At 31.3% G+C, this 23,687-nt stretch overlaps 1 protein-coding gene across 1 annotated transcript; it reads right to left on the bottom strand.

Annotated features, from left to right (window-relative positions):
* Positions 1 to 21,919: 21,919 nt before the first annotated feature.
* On the bottom strand, positions 21,920 to 23,200 carry LOC115695802 (uncharacterized). Its single transcript, XM_030622888.1, has one exon. It carries the CDS (start codon positions 23,198 to 23,200, stop codon positions 21,920 to 21,922), a length of 1,281 nt encoding a protein of 426 aa, XP_030478748.1.
* Positions 23,201 to 23,687: the final 487 nt, after the last annotated feature.

Raw genomic sequence — 23,687 nt, 5'->3', positions numbered from 1 at the left:
GATGCGTAGAACGCAAAATAATACCCAATTTTTTTAAAAAAAATCGCCTTTAACGGACAACCGAATCAAAAGTTATTGACGTTTAAAGTTTTTGAGAAACTTTATGCATAGCTTTAATCTTTCTCTTATTTTATCCATTCATTCTGTACATTCACTTATTCTTTCATTGTATTTGTCTCAAAAAATTATATAAAAATGAGTGGTCACATTGCATAATTGATTAAGAAATAAAAAAAAATTATGTCATTTCAAACTTACTAACTGCCCTCTACTTAATTTAGTTTTCTGCACCCCATAATTTTGCTCCTTCTCTTATTTTTTTTCCATTCTTTTTCTCATCATTTCATTGCATATAACTTGTTTTTTTTATTCTATTAAAATTTCAGTACAAAGTTCATTTATGATGTCTTGTACACACATCATCATTTGGTATGAAGTATGTACCTTTATAAGATTTCTTTTTTATATTTAGATTACCCTTAAATAATTAAAGTAATTTTAGAATAATATTAGTGTAATACATTTGCTTAGAGTAATTTTTTTTAAAAAAAAATAAATAAATGTATAAACATATTAAATTACATAAAAATTAAAATATTACACATTATTTATTATTCAATATACTAATTATTATACAAAACATAACTTAAAAAATAATAAAAATAATACTAATACTAAAAAAATACAAACCCATATTATAAAATTTAAATGTATAAGAATATTAAATTACATAAAAATGAAAATATTACACATTATTTATTAATCAATATACTAATTATTATACAAAACATAACTTAAAAAATTATAAAAATAATACTAATATACTAGAAAAACACAAACTCATATTATAAAATTTAAATGTATAAAAATATTAAATTACATAAAAATAAAATATTACACATTATTTATTATTAGATATACAAATTATTATACTAAACATAACTTAAAAAATTATAAAAATGATACTAAAACACTAGAAAAATACAACCACATATTATAAAATATAAAATATTAATATAAAGATAGCTAATATACAAACATTTAGAGCAATGTAAATTTTTATTTAATTTAAATTTTTATTTATGTTTTAATTTAATTATAATAATAATAAAATAATATATATAAAATATTCTAATTTTGGTCAGATTTAATTACCAAATATTTCAGTTACCCGATTTAATTTCCAGAATTGATTGTCAAAATATTTTGACAATTAATTGTGGCAGAGACCTTGATGGAAGGTCTCACCTATATAAATATAGGGTCTCAGTGCCCGAGCTCACCACTCATTATGTGCAAACAACAAGATTCCATCTAAAGAGAGAGCGAGAAAGCCTGAATTCCCATACCGAAGCTATGGCAAGGATTGAAGCCCAAACATCAATGGCTTGAGGTATTTCAATCCTTTCATTGCATGTACAGTTTCGATATGTTTATAGTTAATTTCTCTATTCATATCATTCATATATGTTTTATTTCATATTATATGCATGTACAATTTCGATATGTTTACAATTTATTTTGCTATTCATATCGTTCATATATGCTTTATTTCATATTATATTTAGTCTAACAAGAATTCTAAAAAGTGAAAGGCTTGGTACGAGTCTCATCTGTTGGAAATTATTTTACCAGGATCTTAGATCTACTCACAAGTATGTTGTTTAAACACCCTAAATATGAACTTTCTAAAACGATAAATTAAACACATATAAAGTTAAGAAAACCTTACATTGATGCAGCGGAATTAATGTCTCCTTCCACTCAGATCTCTAACCCTTGAATCTTTTCTGTAGCAGAGTATAATCAAGATCTGAGCCCGAATGTCCTTCTTCTTCAAGTTTGATCCTTCACAGTCTTCCAATCTATGATTGAGTTACTGCTTGCTGTGTGTGGACACTTACTCTTTCACTAGGGTCGAAAAAGATGAAGGAGAAAAGAGAGAGAGGGTTTCGGCCAGGTATAGAAAGTGGGGAAGGCTCAGTTTATCTGAAGAGAGAAATTTCTGTCAGAAAGGCTTGTGAAAACTTATGATTTGACTGAGCCATCACTTTCTATTTATAGGCAACTACTAGGTCTAGGTTTAGAATTATTTGGCATTAAAATAATGAAAATATTAATTTGAAAAAACACAATAAGTGGCCGGCCATGGTGTTGTATTGGGCCTCACTTGATTTTGCAGTTTTATCAAATTTTATCTCTATTTTCTCAAAAACGCCAATTTTCCAATTCTAACCTTTTAAATGCCAAAACTAATTATTTAATAACTAAAATAGATTATTAAATAATATTGTCATTTAATTTAATTATTAATTAGACATATAAAGTCCATTAATAAATAAATAAACCTAGAAACTCTTTTCTTTACAACTTCACCCCTTCTTAGTGAAAATTCATAAAATTAGACATAGTCTAACTTTAGAATTATAATTGATCAATCACGAATCAATTAATGAGTCTTACAAGCAGAATGTTCTCAACTAGAATGGGGACCATGGATCTATATGCTGAGCTTCCAATAAGTGAACCAAATTTACCAAGTAAATTCCTACTTATTAATTCTTCGTTGAATCCACTCTTAGAACTTAGAATTACACTCTCAGACTTATATAGAGCATATTGTATGTTCCACGATATCAATATACTATCTCATTTAACCATTGTTATAATCTTATTGTGATTTAAAGATCCTCTATATAGATGATCTACATCGAGATGGGATTTCTTTACCGTTCTCACCCCTCAATGTATTTTGCCCCTTAAAACACTTAGCTACCTGTAAATGGTGTTTAGTGATCTAATAATTATTCGGTTAAACAAGAGCTCATCCATTTACTTCTATTTGCTAAGCTCGAAGGGAATCATCACTTGACTTCTATACACTAGTAGAAGCTATAGATTCCATATTTATGTTCAGCACTCCCACTCAATCATACTATCATGTTCCCAAAATATACGTATCACCCTGACCCAAAAGTAGGCTTAACTAATAAATCAAAGAACATGAATAGCACTCCTGAGTTGAGCCTAAGCATATCAGGATTTAGATTCTTTTAATCTTAAGATCAACTACTGATATTGACTTGGAAAGATATGTATAACGGTAAGTTTGTAATATCTTAACTTAGTTGCAATATCGGTCCAGTCCAATGTATACTCCATACATTCGAAACTAGTATACTTTACTAATGTCCTAGAAAGAACATAACACTTACTCCAAGTGTAAGTACACATCATCGCTGATTATCACATTAGTGTAAATCCAATAACACTGATGAAACAGGGACCAAAACTTTTGATTCATATGATCACAATCACATTCCACTGTGTTGACGATACTGTAATTGTGAATAAACATATGATCTGGGTTTAACTGATTTTGTGTGTATGAATGTAATAAACATATTTAACATATTAAACCATTAGCATGTAAAATTCATGCAAACATCAATCACTTCAAATTTCTTATATTGATAACTAATCAAATTGTAAAGAGTTTTATTTAGGGCATAAAACCCAACATCATCGACCACGTCCTTATGAACATACATCATCTAATGCACATCCCTATGATGAAGAGGAAGATCCTTGGTTTATTCACAATAGTTTTGATGATTATAGTTAGAAGCCTGAGTACGACTATAATCCATTATATGAGTAGAATTGTGAAGAGGAAGATCCTTGGTATTCTTATAACTCTCAACATCCATACACTCGTTCCCTAAATGACACTATTGTTGAGTTACAAGCATTTATTGTGACAAATTACGAGATGATGAAAGACTTACTTGCTGAGCTGAAACAAATTAAGAAGGAATTGAGCAAGTTATTTGGTCACCTGGTAAGTTCGCATGCTAATGGTTCTTCTCTACAACTGGTGAATGAAGCACTAATTTCCAATACCATCCTTCACAATTTTGACGAGGTAAGTGTCACCTCTACCACTGGTGGTAAAATTTTTGAAGAATCCACTCTACCAAGTGCATATGAGGGTTACTATACTAATGTGGTACCCACATTATTCATAGAGGAGAATGATACCACCACTATTCGGAATGAAGCTCTTTCTCATGCTACCATTCTTCTCCTAATTCTGGATGAAAAGAAATGCTATCATACTGATGTGATAGACAAAGTCGTTGAGGAAAATAAAAAATTATTTTTACTTAGTCATTTACACTATTTCCTCTACGACTTAGACAATGGCCATTTTCTTATTCTTGAAAATGTAACTAATACTTCTATTTTGAGACACAAGATAAAAGTAAATTCATTTTTGTTACTGTATAGTTAAGAATATTGAGTTGGTAAGCCAACCTGAGGAGACTTGTCTCTAATTCGCCAAGACTAATCAGATTCTACCTTTTCTTTCTTTTTTTTTTTATTTATTTTCGTTATGCTTTAATTTTTGTTTTATTAGTTTATTCCTTCCTTTATTTTTAATTTTCCTAAGAATCAATATCATATCATTTTGTATTGGCTGACTCTCATAATGTTCTTATTTTAAGCATTTCATATATATATTTTTGAATGAGGAGGACATTGTCTGATTTTGGTTGGGGTGGTTAGCATATTTAAGCATGTTTCTTAATTTTTGTCATATTAATACTTTCATGGTTAAATTTTTCAGAAATTATTCATTTATTCTTGTAAAATGTTATTTTTAAGCCAATTTCGCTATCTTTATTGCTTAGAATTTTCTAGAGTATAAAATACACATGCCAAACTTTGTGGTAAGATGGTTATTAGCACATATTTGCTTAAAAAAAATTGCCAAGATTAAGTGTTCATATTTTTTTGAGTGGCGAGATTTGAGGAAACAACTTTTAAATTTTCATTGATTCTTAGAAATGGTTATCATTATTTTGGACATGGTGCTAGGGTGAGATTGGATGATGATTTAAGGGATAAATTTTCTATAAAGACAAATCTTATTAGGGAGCCTTTGTGTAATTATTTTCTTTATGTGAAAAAAAAAAAAGAGAATAAAAATAGATATATATATATAGTACAAGAGCAATATTTCTATCATTATATCCAACATGTTGCCTTTTGTTCAAAGAAAAATAAAGAAAGAAAGAAGAAAAAAAGAAAAAGAAAAAGAAAAAGAAAAGAAAAGAAAAGAAAGTTTGTAGTATTTCATTTTTCATTTGTTTTGGCTCCTAAAATAAATGTAAAAGGTTGTCTATTTTCTTTCAAAAGTCCCGAAAAGCTGATTTGTGGTACTTTTTATGGTAGTTTATCTAAACAATTCATAACCTATATTCGTTTCAATGTTTATTCAAATATTTGTCCTAAATTGATCTATCCATTCCGAGTGCTCACTTTCAAATTTCCAACTTCATGAGTTGAATCCTTAGCCATGAATAAATATTTTTCAAAAACCTGTGAGGCTAATGGAGTTGAGACTTTCACTTGGTACATTTTTTGAAAGCATCTATGTGTTGTGGTTTGCGGTAAGAAAGGTTTAAGTTTAGTGCACACACTCACAACTATAGATTTATACAAGGTAATTTTGTATAGTTCTTATTGGCTTGTTACTAATATTTTGTTTGAATACTTGTGTAATTTTTAGAAATTTTGATATGAATATATTTTGTTGACATTAATTCTTTTCGCTTGAATTACTAGAGACTAACAATAAGCTAGTTGGGGTTGTGATTGAGGCTCAAATTTGTATATTTTAAGCTTTTAATTGTGTGTATAAAATTAATTTAATTAAATATTTTTTATGGTTTTAATTGTAAAATTATTTTAATTGAAAATGTTTAATTAATTTTAATTTTGTGTTATCTATCAGATTTTACCTAGTGGTTATTATACTAAAAAAAAAAATTTCTTTCCTTCTTCTTTATTTTACTTTATTAATTTTGGTGCAAAAACAATACCGTTTTAAGGCTAATTTCTTTGGCAAGACTCGAGTGTAAGTTATTGCAATTTTTATTCTTCTAATATATTGATTCTCTTTATTCTTTATTTCTATATTTGTTATATTAAATTTCTCTTCTTTTAAATTGCACTTTAAATTTAATAGTATCTTTTATGTAAGTTCAATCATGCTTTTCTTATGTAAGTTAGACTATTAATTATTAGGATATTTATTATATTATATGATTTTTACTACATTCTGCTGATTGTATTTTGTCGATTTAAATTATATAATATGATAGTATTTCTAGAAGTAGTATTAATTTAATTAAATAATATATTTTTCTAGTGAGCTTAATTATACACATTTTCTAACTATAATTAATGGTGTAGAATTATAGTTTAAAGAATTGATTTTATTAGGAAGATATAATTGTATGTACAAAACTTATGTCTTCCATAACCGTTTTCTGATCATTTCTAATTTTAGTTACGTATTTAATTTTCAAAAATCATTTTCTTAATATTTTCATCACTATTTTTATTTTTCTAGACTCACTAACTTTCCTTTTGAGTGTGATTTTACTTTCATGTAGATACGACATAGCCTGTTTACTAATGCGACCGCAGTGTAACTAATTGGGCGACATCAATCTCACTATCCTTTTTACCAATCCCAAGATTATGAAGATGGAGGTCATGGTAGTCTCGATACCGGTGGAGTTGAAATCTCATTCCACCTCTTCATAAAAGCTATCCTAAACCATTATAACGTCGCACCTTTCCAAATTACCTTGAATAGCTATAGGATCATCGTGGGGTTCTCTGCACTATACAAAGAGAATGACTATGCAGATCCTACAGTCGAATATTTTAGTTATTTCTATGACATAAAAAATATTGGTTACGAGAATGGTTTTTATTGCTTTAAAAAAATAGGCTAATGTGTAAATAAATGGCATTGAAGGGGTGATTTTCAATATGGGAGAATGGAAATTAAAGTGGTTTTACGCAGCCGGTGTTCCAGGAGTTAGAATAGATTTTATTCGTCGTCCAAGTAAGTTGCTAATTACAACTTTTGTGTTTATTTTCCAATACTTTATCTGACCTTTCTTTTGAATTCGCATGGAGACCAGCTCGCACAGTTCTGACAGGAGAATAACCGCAAACTGCTAAAGCACTTAATGAGTTAGACTTCAAAGCTCACAATTGTAGGATTTTGTGCACATCGGCCAAGCTACGATAACACAGCTTGTTCCCTATAAACGCCACAATATAGCGAGAATAAATTTACAAGGAGCCCTCCAAGAAATAAAAAGAGAAGATAGAAAAAAGACTTTTGAAACAACAGACTTTAACATGTATGTGATGCCCCTTGTATTATCGCTTTTACTCTAATAATATGCAATTATTGATGTTAGCTTCTATGGAAGATATGAATTTTCTTGAAGAGCGCACCTTCCATCCGTAAGCCAAAGACCACTCCTAACAAGGATACTATGACACCATCAACTGGGAATCCTCCTAACACTGGGACAAAGAGGAAAACTGATGTCCTTGGGATGCCTATAATAGACCTCGCGAAGAAAGCTCCTAAAGTTGGCCAAGAGAAGGGGAAGAAATCTATAGTTGACCCAGCCACCAACGCACACACAACTTTGGAGCTCTTCATGACCTTTACCTCAATGACAATTTCTTCTTGAGTCTTGAGAGTGTCCCAATTGTAGAGACGTGGAGTCATTGTTCTGAGCACATGGTGAAGGGAATGACTAAGTACGCTCGCTCACTCATGTCCACACGACAAATGCTAAAAGATCGTGAGTTACTCAAGAAGAAAAAGTTTGTGCTACAAGAACAAGTGAAGTAGGTGAAGTTATCATTGATCGACAAGGAAAAGGCAGTGTTAGATGTAGCTAAGGTTGCGGAGGTTGAGAAGGAAAGAACTGAAAAGCTCATTAAGGCTTTAACTAAGCAGAATCAGGTTCTCAAAGCTCAAATGGAGAAAGAGAAGAAGAAATCATAAGATAGAGTTGTATTTTTTTGGAAAAAAATAACTTATTTAAGATTGTGCATTGAATAATCGCATATTTGTTGTACGCCTCAATGAGTAATCGCAATATTACATCCAGAACATATTGAATAAGTGGAAAAATGAAGAACGCTTTGAATGCTCGCACATACATGTAGGTTTTTCACTTAGAACAACTTAAATGGTCATGCATTTACCCAGAAGCTATATTGAAAAACTTGTTAAAAATTTTGGAAAAATTGCAATTATTGATATCGCATGAGTGAGGATACTTCTTTTAAATTGCATGCACAATATGCTAAAAGATCTTCTATCTTTCCAGATGACCAGTTTCTTAGATAGCTAGGAGTATCAATTGCAAGGAGGTGCATTTAACGATGAGCCCCAAAATAATGATAACTTTCTTTTAGAATCACTTTTTGAGGAGTTCGTTAAAGAAAAATTGGCCTCAATGTCCATGGATGAAATATCTCGCATGGTCAGGGAACTCCAAGAGCCTATTATGGTACCACGAGGAAGTGAATCGACCATTTTTGCTTGAAGCAGTTATATTAATGAGGTAGTCATCTTAGATGGAAAGGTCAAAGAGGTGGAGCTGGAGATTGAATTACATGGTCGAGGGAGAAACGACGCGAGCATTGGGATAGAAGGCGATGAAGAAGCTGAGGCTTTAAGCAACGAAGACGCACCTGAACCATATTCATGTGAGGATCTCATTTCTAAAACAAGGCAATCGGACTTAGTAACCTTTGAGAAGTTAAAACTTAATTTAACTAGTTGCACGAAGCCAATTGCAAATTAACGACTCCATCGTCTTTTTACTAACTCCGCGATCATCAAGACATACGTTGTAATGACAGCATAATTAGACACAGAAGTTAGCAAACAATTACCAACTTATTAGTGAATTATTAATTATTTATTATAATATTTGTATTAGTAGAAAAATAAGTCCTATTGTTAGAAATAAATATTAGAGGATTAATTTCTCAGTTATGGAGATTTTATAGAGTTTTAGGTGTACTATACTTGATATATATGAATTTTGGTATTTTAATATTTTATGTCCGGTAATAGTAGAAATTCGACGGTTGATCATTAGTGTCACTTTGATATGATATAGTACCTAAGATTTTAGCAATTGTATGTTGGGTTGAGTGAGTTTGAGTTTGTGAACTCAAACTTAGCTCTCCAGTGGTGGTTTTCGATTCTGAGCTTTTTGGTTGTGTTTAATTGTTTGATTATGTTTAGAACTTGTTTTTAAGGTATTCTAGAAAGTTTGGTGTGGTTTGGGTAAGATTTGAGGAAGAAAACTTGAGGTTTGGAATTTTTGCTACAAAATGGTCCACCGCTTCTGTAGAAACAATGATTCGTTTCCCCAGGTAGAACCCCAAAAATGGTGTACCATTTGGGGATTAGGGTAACCAGTTGGGGTGATTTTTGGGTACCTTGATTTCCATGTTTTCTAGATATTTAGGGTATTGTCATGCTATTTATAAATAGGAAAACTTTTATTTTCGAGTTAAAGTCCCCAAAAGTGATTTAGCGACTCACTTACAAGTTTTAGTGATTATGACTTAGGACCTCAGATCTTCGAGCAATATTTTTTTCACTCAGGTTGACCAGCATACCTGATTACGGAAGTGAGGTAAGATTAGTATAACACACACACATATGCACATATTTAGCGTACATGTGTATGCCTGCCAATTAGATCACATATTAGTAATAGAGTTATTGGTGTACATAGAGTTGTACCTGGATATCGAAGGGATATATGTTTGGAAATTTAGTAAAGTAAGAATCAATGCTACCACATTAGTAGAGTGTTGAGTATAAGTTGGTATTATGGTCGATTGTACTTGTCGTATGGATTGATGTTATCACATCAGTACGACTGTAGTGCTGAGTATAGGCTAATATTATGGTCAATCATACTTCAATCAAGAACGTTCGAGACTCAGTTTTATGTGTTTGACATGGATTATAGACTTTATGATTAGGTGTAGGCGCCTAGTTACAGGTCAGTTATGTGTTTATGTTTTATACTTATCTTACTGAGTCTGTCGACTCACAAATATTCTTTCATGTGTAGGTAAAGGCTAGGGCTGAACATTAGTGAGTATTGGAGCTTAGTGAAGATTGTACATATCTAGATGGTTAGATTTGGAGTATTCAAATCGTTAGGACAATATGGGCTCAGTTTTGTTAGTCATTGGGGACACTTTTGTTATATTGTATTTTGTTCCCATTTGAAAAATAGATTTCAAGATCCCAAATTTTGTAAACAGTTGCATTAATGATGTTTATTCATGAAAAATATTTTATTATTATAAAGTTTTAATTGAACATGATTTTATATTAAACCCTTTGATTAGTAAAGATTGGTACAATAATTAAGTAAATACAATAGTGTGCCTAAACTAGTACGACGTTACAGATGTCATGGTAGTCTCAATGTCGATCCTCTGGTGCGGAGTTATAGTCCCATTCCACCACTTCGTAAAAGCTATACTAAACTACTACAACATCACACCTTTTCAAATTACCCCAAATAGCTATAGAATTATCATGGAGTTCTATGTGTTGTACAAAGAGTATGGCTATGCAAATCCAATAGTCGAGAATTTTAGCTTTTTCTATGACATAAAAAGTGTTGGTAACGACAACGATTTTTACCGTTTCAGTAAGTGGGCCAATGCCAAAATAAATGGTGTCGAATGCACAGTTTCTAATAGGGGAGATTAAAAATTGAAATAATTTTATGTGACTAGCATAAAAGGAGTTAATGGTGAATTAGAAGAAGAAATATACATGGATCAACCTGAAGGGTTCGTGATCCCAGGCCAGGAAGATAAGGTTTGTAAGTTAGATAAATCTTTGTATAGTCTTAAGCAGGCACCTAAGCAATGGCATGAGAAATTTGACAATTTGTTATCTTAGATGGTTTCAAAGTGAATGAAAGTGACAAATGTATTTACTATAAATCTGATAAGGACATTTGCACTATTATATGCCTATATGTGGATGATCTGCTTATATTTGGTTCAAATATCCATGCTGTGAATGCTGTGAAATTATTATTATGTGCTAACTTTGATATGAAGGACCTCAGAGAAGCTGATGTAATCCTTGGTATTAAGATTACTAGATTTGAAAAGGAAATTTCTTTGGATCAATCTCATTACATTGAGAAGATTCTCAAGAAATATAATTACTTTGACTGCAAACTTCCTTGCACACCCTATGATCCAAGTGTAAAGTTATTTAATAACATGACAGTGTGAGACAATCATACTATGCGAGCATTATTGGCAGACTTCGATATGCCACTGATTGTACGAGACCCGACATTGCCTATGTCGTGGGATTATTGTGCAGGTTTACTAGTAGGCCTAGTATAGAGCATTGGCATGCTATTGAGAGGGTAATGAGATACCTTAAAAGAACCATGAACCTTAGATTACACTATCAAAGGTTTACAACTGTCCTTGAAGGATACAGTGATGCAGACTGGAACACTTTGTCAGATGACTCCAAAGCAACAAATGGCTATATTTTTAGCATAGCTGGTGGAGCTGTTTCTTGGAAGTCAAAGAAACAGACTATTTTAGCACAATCCACCATGGAGTCTGAAATGATAGCAGTAGCCTCTGCTAGTGAAGAAGGAGGATGGCTTAGAAGCCTGCTAGCTGAGATCCCTGTATGGGAAAAACCGATACCGGCTGTGTTGATCCATTGTGATAGTACCACGGCTATTGCGAAAGTCCAAATCCGTTATTACAGTGGTAAGAAACGACAAATCCGTCGTAAGCACGGCACTGTTAGAGAGTTCCTCTCAACAAGAGCTGTTAGAGTGGATCATGTACGCACTGATGACAATTTAGCAGATCCTTTGACGAAAGGACTAGCTAGAGAGAAAGTCCATAAAACTTCGAAAGGAATGGGACTATTGCCTTTAGAAAGATGAGTCACTCATAATGGTAACCCAACCTAATGACTAGAGATCCCAAGAATTAGGTTCAACGGGTAATAACAAGTTATGAGGTGATATGTGTTGATCATGCTATTATTATATGAAAAGCATGAAGTCCTGAAGCGATAAGAGGATGAGTTAATAGAAACTCTTAATGAGATCTATACTCTATGTGGAGTGGAGTACCGAGCTACATGAGTACTCTTGATAGACTCACTTATGTGAATGTGGGAGTGGGGCCGCTTCCTATGGAATTTGGGGCAAAATTTCTAGAGCGTTCACTATACTGGGATAGACGTGCATGCCCATTAACGCACGGGCTTAATTGAATACACTCTTGAAAGATTGGTGCGTGGTACGATGCTAGAGATAGAGTTCAAGACTTCGAGTCACTCTAGTAGAATCTAAATCGTACTCACTACGCAAGATTCAAATCGCAAGATATCTTTGCTGAAGCACTGTCTTATAGTCGTTTGATATTGCTCGAGAAAATATTTTTAAAAATTTCAAGTAGGGGATTGTTGGAACTTTTTACGAAATTATATAAAAATAGAAAAGTGAAGTGCGTGAATGATAGGGGTCCCACATGGGATAGGAACACTTCATTAGAAGTGCATAAATAGTGCATGTTTAAGAATTGGGTTTGGGACCCAAGGGGTACCCAGTTTTGTGCGCATGGGTGAGGACTCACACACTAGACCACCACAGACGCGCGCGCCGCTGCCGCCATCCGTTCGACAGACCGATCCGAGCTGGGCCGGGTTGGGTTGGAGGGCGGGTGAGGTGTCACTTAATTTTTTAAAGAAAAATTATTTAATTAAATAAATATTTATTTTTTATTTATTTATTTATTAATTAATTTTAACACGTGATCAGAAGTGGTAAAACGCGATCAGCCAATGGTTCGCTTTTTACTCCCACGATCCAACTCCTCCACGAACGATAACATTACTGTTTTCTTACCGTTTATTCTTGGATAGACTTCTATATAAGTTGTATCAGAACAACGGAAGAGCACATCTTTTCAAACATTAAAAAAAACTTTTCTTTCTTCCTTACGATTTTTCTCAGAGCAAACTTTAGGGTGTAATAGAGCGATATAGTTCGGTGCAGAACATATTGTACGTATACAGAGGTTGTTTTATCCTGGGGACGTCGTGGTTGCTAGACTGTCGTGCACACTCCGAACAAAGCCGCGAAACGTCTTAAAGAAAGCAACATTGTCCGCGAGTCAGCTAGATTTTTCTATCAGTAATTCTTTCCAGTTTTATTGTTTTTAATTTCGATCTAACAGAAATTGTGTCTTAGTTATGTAAGGGTGTGTGAGTAATTTGGGTACAATACTTATAAAATGATGTATATTTGAATTAAATTTTATTTGAATGTAAATTTGGTTAATGTATAAGAAAAAATGTATTCTTCAATTTCTCCCTTTATTTGGTCTAAACGTTATTAATTTAAGAATTATTTTAAAAATATACAAAAATAATAATTTTTTTTTACATTTTTATAAATTTACAGTTTTTTATATAAAAATACAGAGTGCTATTTTGACGTTAATCCTACGAAAAAGAAATATAATATTCTTTTTCTATAATAATATAAAATGTTATTTTTTATTGTTTCACAATAATATTATTTTTACATTGCTATAGGAAGGCAAAACTTTTCCTAAAAAAGACTAAGTGAAAATATATTTAAAAAAGCAGAATCCATACAAATACAAATAAAAAAAATCTGTAAAAAATGTTAAAAAAAAAAACATGTATATATATATATATATTTTGAGAGAGAGAATATATATGGTTTCCTTGTCCACCCACTTTCTCTATCTCCTTAAAGGTAAAGCTCATAAAATTATATCAACATCTCTTTCCCCTTAATTTTTTTTTTTTTTTTTTGAAAAAAAACATCTCTTTCCCCCTTTTTTTTTTAACTATAAGAAGATCATTTCAATTCCTTGTTTTCTTTAATCACTTCAATCCCAAAAAAAGTAAAATTCCTTAAAGTTTTGTTTATATTCCATTTACATCCAAATTTCATACATTGCCTTAATTTTGATATTATTGAGTTTATTTAAAGTATTTGAATCATGTGAATGATTGATTGCAATTACAATATTACTTTAGGATATTATCCGAAGAAGTTTTTTGTATCTATATAGACACATCCATTAAGAATTGAGGTCCAAAACATAATATTGTAAACTTAATTAGCTTCCTCTTAGAGCATTTTTTATGGAGGGTTATGAAAATATTTTAGTTTATTTATACTATCTTTAATAAAATGATGTAAATTTTGTGTTAAATTTTAGTCAAAAAAATTACATTAATATTATATTTGGGCTAAATTTATAATTGTACTCTAATACACTAAGGCTAAAACAAATTTTATTTTAAAAAATATATAAAAAAATCAACAAAAATATTAAATTTTTATTGAAATTATATAAAAACTATATTAAACATATAAATAAAAATATAAAAAAACCATGAATTATATTAATGAGTGACAAAAAATAAATAAAAAAGTGGTATCTATTGTGATGTAAAATTTGACCTATGATATATTTTATACTAAAATTGGCACAACTTTTAGTACGTGACAAATTTAAATCACATTATACACTACCATTAAAGTTCAATTTTGTGAAAATAGGCTAAAAATACATTTTTTTTGGAAAATAAAAACGTGCATGGATAGAAATTAGACTTCACGATCATTACATAAGATATTATTCGGGATAGAAGAAACACCCAACCTACCATAGAGGTTGTTTGTAAAAGCCCATTTGGCCACATTAAGGCTAAAAAGACATATACACTATATTTATAACACTATATATATTAGAAAGTGAAAATTACATTAAATATGGGATTTCATAACAAAGTTAGAAAAATATGGCATTTTTAGGTTTGCCACTCTTCTATGGCATTTTTTCACATTTAAAATTTTTTATGGTATTTGATATGCCATATTTTTATAAACTTATTATCCAATCCCATATTTTATGTTTTTGTTTTTAGCTTAATTAGTTTTATTTATTTTTTAATTTATTTTACACTTACATTTTAGGGTTTCTTTTTATTTAAAAAATTTACACCAAATAGTACATTTTTTTTCAAACATTACATTTTTAATTTGACAAGAACATTTTACTTTTATACTTTTATTAATTTTTTTTTCTTTTTACTTATTGAAACTTCAAAAAGTTTTTTTTTTTTTTGTCTTTTTTATATATTTTTTAGTCAATTTTGGCTCTCTTTTTTCTTTTCAACTTTTAAGTCAGTTCCTACTTTTTTTTTTTCTTTCTTTCGCTTATCTCTCTCTATTTTTTTTTTCTAATTTCTCTTTGTGTCTCTTTTTTTTTTTAATTTTTTTTCTCAACCTATTTTTTTTCTCTTAATATATATAATAAGTGGACATTTTTATATTTCATTTTTTTTTACAAAAATTAAACTTGTTTTTTTTATTTAAACTACTATTTTTTTTTTGCTAAAAACTAATTATTCCATTAAAAACAGCAGGAAAAAAAAAACCTGTTTCATCAACATCATCCTGAAAATAAAAAAAACAATATAAAAAATCATAATCTAAAAAGAATCCAAACTTTAAAAACTAGTTTCATCAACATTAAAAGAAACTAATAATTTCATTTAAAGAATACAAAAAATAGTTTCATCAATAAGATAATGAAAAAAAATTACAATCTAAAGACGATACTAACTTTAAAAACCAGTTTCATCAATATTAAAAGAAACGAATTATTTCATTAAAAGAGGCAAAAAAAAAAAAATAGTTTCATCAATAACATAATAAAAAATACACAATGCCTAATAACTAAACTTTTACAAATTAACGATACTAAATTTAAAAACCAGTTTCGAACATATAAATTTTATATCAATACCTAATAATCAAACTTTTAACTTCATTCTTTATTTTGGCATTTAATTTTTTATTTGCTTGCTCAAAAATTAGAGTTAATTTAAACATACAATATGCAACAAATATAACAAAGAGAATCATAAATTAAAATCAAAGAGAAAAAAAGAAACAAAGAAAATTAAAGAGACAAAAGTGCAATAAAAACCATAAAAGAATAACAAAAAACAAAAAACAGTGGAATGTGAGAAACCAGTTAGTAAAACAACCAAAATAAAAATAAACAAATAAAAACCAGTTTCTTGAAATAAATTAATAAAAAATTGAATAAAACTCAATTATGAACAACAATAAAAAAAAAATAGTTATAAAAACTAGTTACTTAAAAAAACCAGTTATGAAAATAATAAAATAATATGTGTGTCAGAAACTGATTAATTAAAATAAAATAAAAATTGTTGTTCAAATATCATACAATAATAAAACTGGTTTTATACAAACTAAAAAATATATAATAATATCATAAAAATTGAGCAACCCCATTACAGAACAGTTAAAACCTGTGAAACCAGTTTCGACATGTGAAACCAGTTTTGACGTTATAAAAAATCATAACAAAATACAAATGTTAATAATAAAGTTAATTGAAACCAGTTTCATCAGACAATCAAATAAAAACATACACACACACAAATATACAAAAAAAAAAAAAAATACTAATCACAAATATAATCAAAACAACACATAATGCCTACCAATAATTTAACAACAAAATATAAGTGTAAGTTTCCAACCTAGAAACAAAATAATAAAAAAAAATAACTTGAAAAAAAATTCTAATAATATAATGAAACTATTTTTTTTATTCTTTTAATGAAATTAATAGTTTCTTTCAATGTTGATGAAACTGATTTTTAAAGTTTATATTATCTTTAGATTATAATTTTTTATATTGTTTTTTCTTCAGGATGATGTTGATGAAACTGGTTTTTTTTTTTTCTGCTTCTTTTAATGAAATAATTAGTTTTTAACAAAAAAACAAAGAAAAAAAAATAGTAGTTTAAATAAAAAAAATAAGTTTAATTTCTGTAAAAAAAATAATATCTATAGTTGAGATTATTTTTTATTTATTTTAGTATTTTATTTTTTAAAAAAAGAAAAAATAAATAAAAAAAAACACAAATTTAAAGTTTTTTATGGCATTCCTCAAGACTTTTTCCCATATTTGTAAGTTTTTTAAAAAAATGCCATATTTAGTGTAATTAAGTTTTTATGCCATACATATCAAAACTTATCTTTATTTTCCCATATTTTTGTAAATAACCCTATTAGAAATGCTTTTAGAAAAAATGAAGCTTCATGGTGTAAAAAATGTATCAAATTTGGCATATGCTAAAAGTTAGGCCAAATTTAGTATAAAATATAATATTGGCTAAATTTACACCACAATTAAATGTTACTTTTTTTATTTACTTATTTGTCACTAATTAATAATTTTTACTAATTAAAAACTTTAATATTTTATTTATTTATTTAAATAATTTTTTTATATAGTTTTAATAAAAATTAATCACTATGTTGACTTTAGGGTTAATATACAATTGTATATTGAAATATAATTATAAAATTTAAGTCAAAATATAATATTGAGCTATTTTTGAGATAAATTTACTATAAAATTTACACTATACATTAGAGATGCTCTTAATTAATGACCCATTTTATTAAATGTTTTTGACTAATAAACAATAATTTTAACTTATTGTCTGAACTTTGGAGGATCTTTTTGACGTTATAATTAAATTCATTTAATTTTAATTTTGACTTTGCTATATTGATCTTTATTAATATAATTTTTTTTTTTGAATAACTTATTATTATTAATATAATTTAGTTTTATTTTATTTGAATTATATAGATCCTTATTCCAAGCATGGGTTTCCATTATACAAGAACATTCAAAGAATTTTTCATTTGATTTGTGGATAGGGATATATTGACAGAAAATCAAACTCTTCAAGACGATGAAGGATGAACAGAAGAAACAGAAAACCAGTCCTCATGTACTTTTCTTTCCCTGTATCTAATATGGCCCATATTTGTAATTTTATTTTTTGATAGTGTTTACTTTAGTTAAACATCTCTTTTGTTATTTTCTTTTGAACAAGTGTGTTAAAACAGAATATTATGAATTTTTAAAAAAATTACACAAATAGTATAGTAATTTGTAACTACAAGGAATATAGCTGAGAAAAAGAAAAAATACTCTGGCATTAAACTTAACGCACATTGTTTTTATAAACTATGCTATTTTTACTGTTTCATGTTGACTTAAAGGTGGTAATGCTATAATGAGAAATTAGGTACCCATTTCCAATGGATAATATTTAGGTAATTAAAAATAAAAAATGAATGGAATCTCTCTATTCCGCTGCCATGTTTGCATCACTTTCGCTTTAATCCATTGCTTTTCACCTCCACAGTTTTCATAAAAGGTGCACCAACAAAAAGAAGAAAAAATAAAAATAAAAAAAAAGTACAACGTGCACCTTTTCTATTTTTGGTATGAAAATAATCATAATTGAAAAACTAAAAAAAAAAAAATCAGACGGTGTAGCTAGCTAATACTATAAAGTCTATAATTTCATGTAGATGCCTTCGTTCATCTTGAATGCTCCACTATTTCATTAAATTGATAAGGAATTTTTACATTATTTTAATGATATTGAATTTTGAATCTACACTTATTTAGTATTATTATTTTTTTTTTTTACATTTTAACCCTCGTGAAAAATAATCTTATATTTAATCTTCAAAATAAAAATTTATCAAAAATAATAATTGATTTAATTAAAACACTAATATGTTGAAAAATAAAAATAACTATAATAAAAATAGTAATATTAGTATTAAATAAAATAAACACATTATAATACTAAGTTATAAAATTAAAAAGAACAACATTAATAAAAATAAACAAATTAAGGACGCGTATATCAAATAAAAATGTTAATTTTCAATATTTTTTTGGCGAACATAGACAAATCAAAGATACAGATGCTTGCTATGTCTTTTGAAATGCATTACTTAATCATATGTGGGAGCACCATAATGATTAGAAAATTAAATTATGTAGGTATGATTTTATTTTTCTTCTTTTTTCAAAAAAAAAAATATGCAATGTTTTAATTGATTTAATAAATATTATATTTTACTAAATTATTTTAAAATTTTAAATTCTTACTAGTAGCTATGATACAATTATATAATAAATTAATTATTTTAGATTATCGATGTAAATAATATAGAATATGAGTTTTTTTAAGTAAAATATATTTATTATTTTTTTTTTTGAAAAATGAAATATCAACTTCATTGAAATTTAGCATTCATCATACATAAGAGCTAGAAGCTCATCAGGAAAATCAATCCTATGAATGCTACGATCAGAGAAAAATCGGGATCGCCTAGCAACAAAGTGGGCAACGCGATTTGCTGATCGTCTTACAAAACGAATACTAACATTATTTAAAGCTGACAATAAACTCTTATAATCTCTAATAACCAAACCAAAAGTAGAGGACATAATTTGATTACTAAAGATTGCTTGCACCGTTACCATACTATCAGTTTCCATGTCAACTTTATTCCATCCTTTGTCCTTCAACCAACTTAGAGCTTCTTTGATGCCAAGAGCTTCAACCACCTCAGCTGGGTAGTTTCCTCCCTGATATGAGGCTCGGAGATCAACAATGTGGCCCGTCGAATCTCGAGCAACGATGCCAAAGCCATAAGCACTTTCTCTCTCAAATAACGCTCCATCAACATTTAACTTGACTGTATCAGAATCGGGTTTAGTCCAACGCTCAATGTTATTATCATGTTGCAAGAGTGGCAATGATAATAAACTAGTTTTATCTTGAGCAGTACGCCAGTGGTCAAGTGTAGTGCATGCTGAATGAATGACTTGAGTTGGAGAGGAAGTCTTCTTCTCCCAAACAAGCTTGTTTCGAGACTTCCAAAGTGCCCAGCAGATCATGATGGCACGGCAAGCTATATCATCACCATACAATGCGAATGTAGAGTCAAGCCAATAACCAATAGTTGATGAAGTATCGGATTGGATGGTGAACCCACAACGCTCCCAACAACTGAAAGCAAATGAGCAATTCAATAGCACATGAGAAGCAGTCTCACCCGCATTGCGGCAGACAAGGCACAAGGAGGATAGATCGACATTCCTTGAAGCCAGTTCAAGACATGTGGGGAGGGTATTGGTGATAGCGCGCCACATGAAGTTCTTCACTTTTGGTGGTATTTTAAGGTGCCAAAACCTGTGCCAAAATCCAGAGTTTGGTTGATTCTGCTGACCATGTTTACTAATCTGCAACATATCATAGGCACTACGGACAGAGAAGGAACCAGATCTTTCACCCCTCCAGGACCAACAGTCTTCAATTGGTGTAGCACTCAACGGGATTCCAAGGATCAAGTGAGCATCCCGAGAATTAAACATATCTTGAACCAGGGGGATATCCCAAGATGTCTCATGAATATCCATAAGAGAGTTGACCATGTGGTTGGTGAGGCCGAGAGCATTGGAGGTCACAAAAGGATTGACGGGATCGGGGAGCCAAGGGTGCTTCAAGATACTTGTTGACATTCCATTACCAATGGTTCGTTGACAACCCAATTTTACCAAGCTTTGTGCGCTGCAGATGCTACGCCAAACAAAACTTGGATTGTTGCCAAGCTCTGCAGAAAGAAAATCAGAGTTGGGATAATACTTGGCTTGGAACACACGACTGGCAAGGGATGTGGGGGAGACAAGAAACCGCCACCCTTGTTTGGCCAGCATCGCAAGATTAAAATCATGTAAGTGGCGGAAGCCCATACCACCAGAATGTTTGGGAATTGCCATACGATCCCAAGACATCCATATGATTCCTTGACCTTTGGCACTTGAAGTTTTCCACCAAAAGTTAGCCATAATCTTCTCAATCTCTTGACAAGTTTCCAATGGAAGAAGGAAGACACTCATAGCATAAGTTGGAAGAGATTGGATAACAGATTTAAGGAGAACTTCTTTGCCTGCACGAGATAGGAACTTGCCATTCCAACTATTGAGCCGATTTATAATCTTGTTTTTGAGGAAGCCAAGTATCACAGTCTTCTTTCTACCTATAATGTTAGGTAGTCCCAAGTAAAGAGAGCCATCAGTAGCTTCTGTCATGCCAAGAACATTACAAATCTCATTACGGTTTGGTGTTGCATTGTTGGGGCTGAAAAAAATAGAAGACTTAGTCACATTCACCTTTTGCCCAGATGCAATTTCGAAGGAGTGAAGCATTTGCTTGATGTTGATAGCTGTGGTGGGATTTGCTTGACAAAAAAGGTAACTATCATCAGCAAACAACATATGAGTTATGGGAGGAGCATTTCTAGCAACACAGCAACCTTGAATAACCTGATCTTCTTCAAACTTTCTGATCAAGGAAGAAAACCCTTCAGCACAAATGATGAACAGATAAGTAGATAAAGGATCTCTTTGGCGGATTCCACGAGAGGGAATAATCGGCCCCATGAGATGGCCATCATGGAAAACAGAATACTGAACAGAAGTAACACATTTCATAATAAGGCTGACCCATTTACCAGCAAACCCCATACGATGCATGACAGCAGACAGATAATCCCATTCAACACGATCATAAGCCTTACTCATATCAAGCTTCATGGCCATGAATCCTTTTTTACCTTTTGTTTTCCTCTTGAGATAGTGCATGATTTCAAAGGCTATCAGGATATTATCAGAGATAAGCCTGCCAGGAATAAATGCACTCTGAGTAGGAGAGATGATATGATCAATTAGCACCCTCATTCTATTGGCAAGGACCTTCGAAAGAATCTTGTAAGAGACATTACAGAGAGCAATAGGACGCAAGTCTCCCATAGAGGAAAAGTTCTTCTTCTTTGGAATCAACACTAGATGAGTGTCATTAAGCCCAGGCGGCATGCATTCATTGTTGAAGAACTCTATAACAAGCTTAACAATATCAGCGCCGACTATATCCCAATGTTTCTGATAAAAACCGGGACTCATACCATCAGGACTAGGAGCTTTATCAGGATGCATTTGAAAGAGAGCTTGTTTAACTTCATCAGGTAAGTAAGGCATCATTTTGTTCAACAGTTACAGAACGCCGAATGCCATTAACAACAGAGCCACATATAGCATGATCAGTAGAATAGAGAACAGAGAAATAGTCAATAATTACCTGATCAAGACCAGAATCCCAGCCTTTCCACACGCCGTTGCTATCCTGAAGCTGAACTATTTGGTTATTCCGTTTGCGAGAGCTTGCAGTAGCATGAAAGTATTTACTGTTCTTGTCTCCTCCATTTAACCAGAATTGCTTAGACCTCTGCTTCCAATAGAGTTCTTGCTGAGCCAAAATCTCAAAATAGTTGCATTGCTCAATCAAGAAGTCTTCATGAGAATCCGGATTGTCACGGGACTTAAGACACGAAAGCTTCTTCTTACTAGTAGCCAACCGCTTCTTAAACTGACCAGTAAGATCACGGCCCCATTCAAGAAGAGTATCAAGACAAAGTTTAGTTTTTTCAGCAAGGGAAAGAGTAGCATTGAGCTCCCAACAACTTCGAACAATTTGACTACATAGAGGCTCACGGCTCCAAGCATTTTCATACCGAAAAATGACCACTGGTTTACTCATCACACAAGGAGCAGGTTCAAGAAAAATAGGCGTATGATCGGAGGAAGAGAAATCAAAATTTGAAAAACGAGCCTCATTAAAAATAGTTAGCCAAGACTGAGTAGCAAAAGCTTTGTCTAACCTTATTTCGATGTGATTTTGAGTCGCTTTTCCACGCTCCCAAGTGTACTTATGGCCACGCAGTTGAAGTTCACACAATCGGCAATCATGGAGAGCAGTGTTGAAGCCGTGGATCAAAGATTGAGGATAAGGATGACCGCCCTTTTTATCATCATGCATGGTAATGTTGTTGAAATCTCCAAGGATACACCATGGTAATGGTGAAGAATCGGCAAGCTCACGAAGAAGATTCCAAGTTGTATGTCTTCTCGAACGGCTTGGCTCACCATAGAACCTAGTAAGACGCCAATGAACAAAGCCAGGAACATGAATCTCTAAATCAATATGGTGGGCCGAAAACTTAAGCAAATGGGCATCAGTTGCAACTTTCCATAAAAAAGCAATACCACCTTTTCTACCTTGGGCCGGCACAGAAAAGCTATTCTCAAAGCCCAACCGAACCTTGAGTCTATCCACAGTGTCATTGTTGCATAAAGTTTCACAAAGGAAAATAAAGTTGGGCTTCTTTTGTACACAGAGATCAATAAGGAATTGAATAGCCCGCGGGTTCCCAAGCCCACAGCAATTCCAACTAATGGCATTCATAATGATTGGTGGGCCTGAGCACCAGGACCCACCTGTTCCACGTTTTTTGGAAGTCCATTAGCATCACTATCATGAAAACTAGTTGCTTCAGAAATACACACCACCCCTTCTTCCATTATCTTGGCCGAATGTGTAGGGAGAGAATCAATTCTCTTTCTCTTCAATTCATAAAGATCCATGTTATCCTCTGACATAAATGTTGATTCATTTGCATGGATATGGAAAGTTGCCTCATTTGTATTTTCCAAAATTGGATGACCCAAATGCCTAGAATCAAGGAGAGAATTTTGGAAGGAAACATTAGTGACAGGGAGTTGATTACTCTACCTTGTTGGGCTCGCAATCATAGGCTGCGATTGAGGCAGTGATTGAGTCTTCATGTTGAATGCAGTTGGTTGTGGTGATTTGCTACCGTCGGCCATGGAAGGTTCAGGCTTGCCGGTCCTAAGCCAAGGAGAGGCCGTGAGGAAGTTCTGACGCCGTGACG

Source organism: Cannabis sativa, chromosome X, assembly GCF_029168945.1.
Source record: "Cannabis sativa cultivar Pink pepper isolate KNU-18-1 chromosome X, ASM2916894v1, whole genome shotgun sequence".
NCBI classification, from domain to species: domain Eukaryota; kingdom Viridiplantae; phylum Streptophyta; class Magnoliopsida; order Rosales; family Cannabaceae; genus Cannabis; species Cannabis sativa.
The sequence above is the reverse complement of the archived record's forward strand: the minus strand, read 5'-3'. Positions and strand labels throughout refer to the sequence as shown.

Bases quoted from the DNA above. Each gene is read 5' to 3' on its own strand.
- LOC115695802 (XM_030622888.1), bottom strand. From the start codon at position 23,200: ATGAATGCCATTAGTTGGAATTGCTGTGGGCTTGGGAACCCGCGGGCT.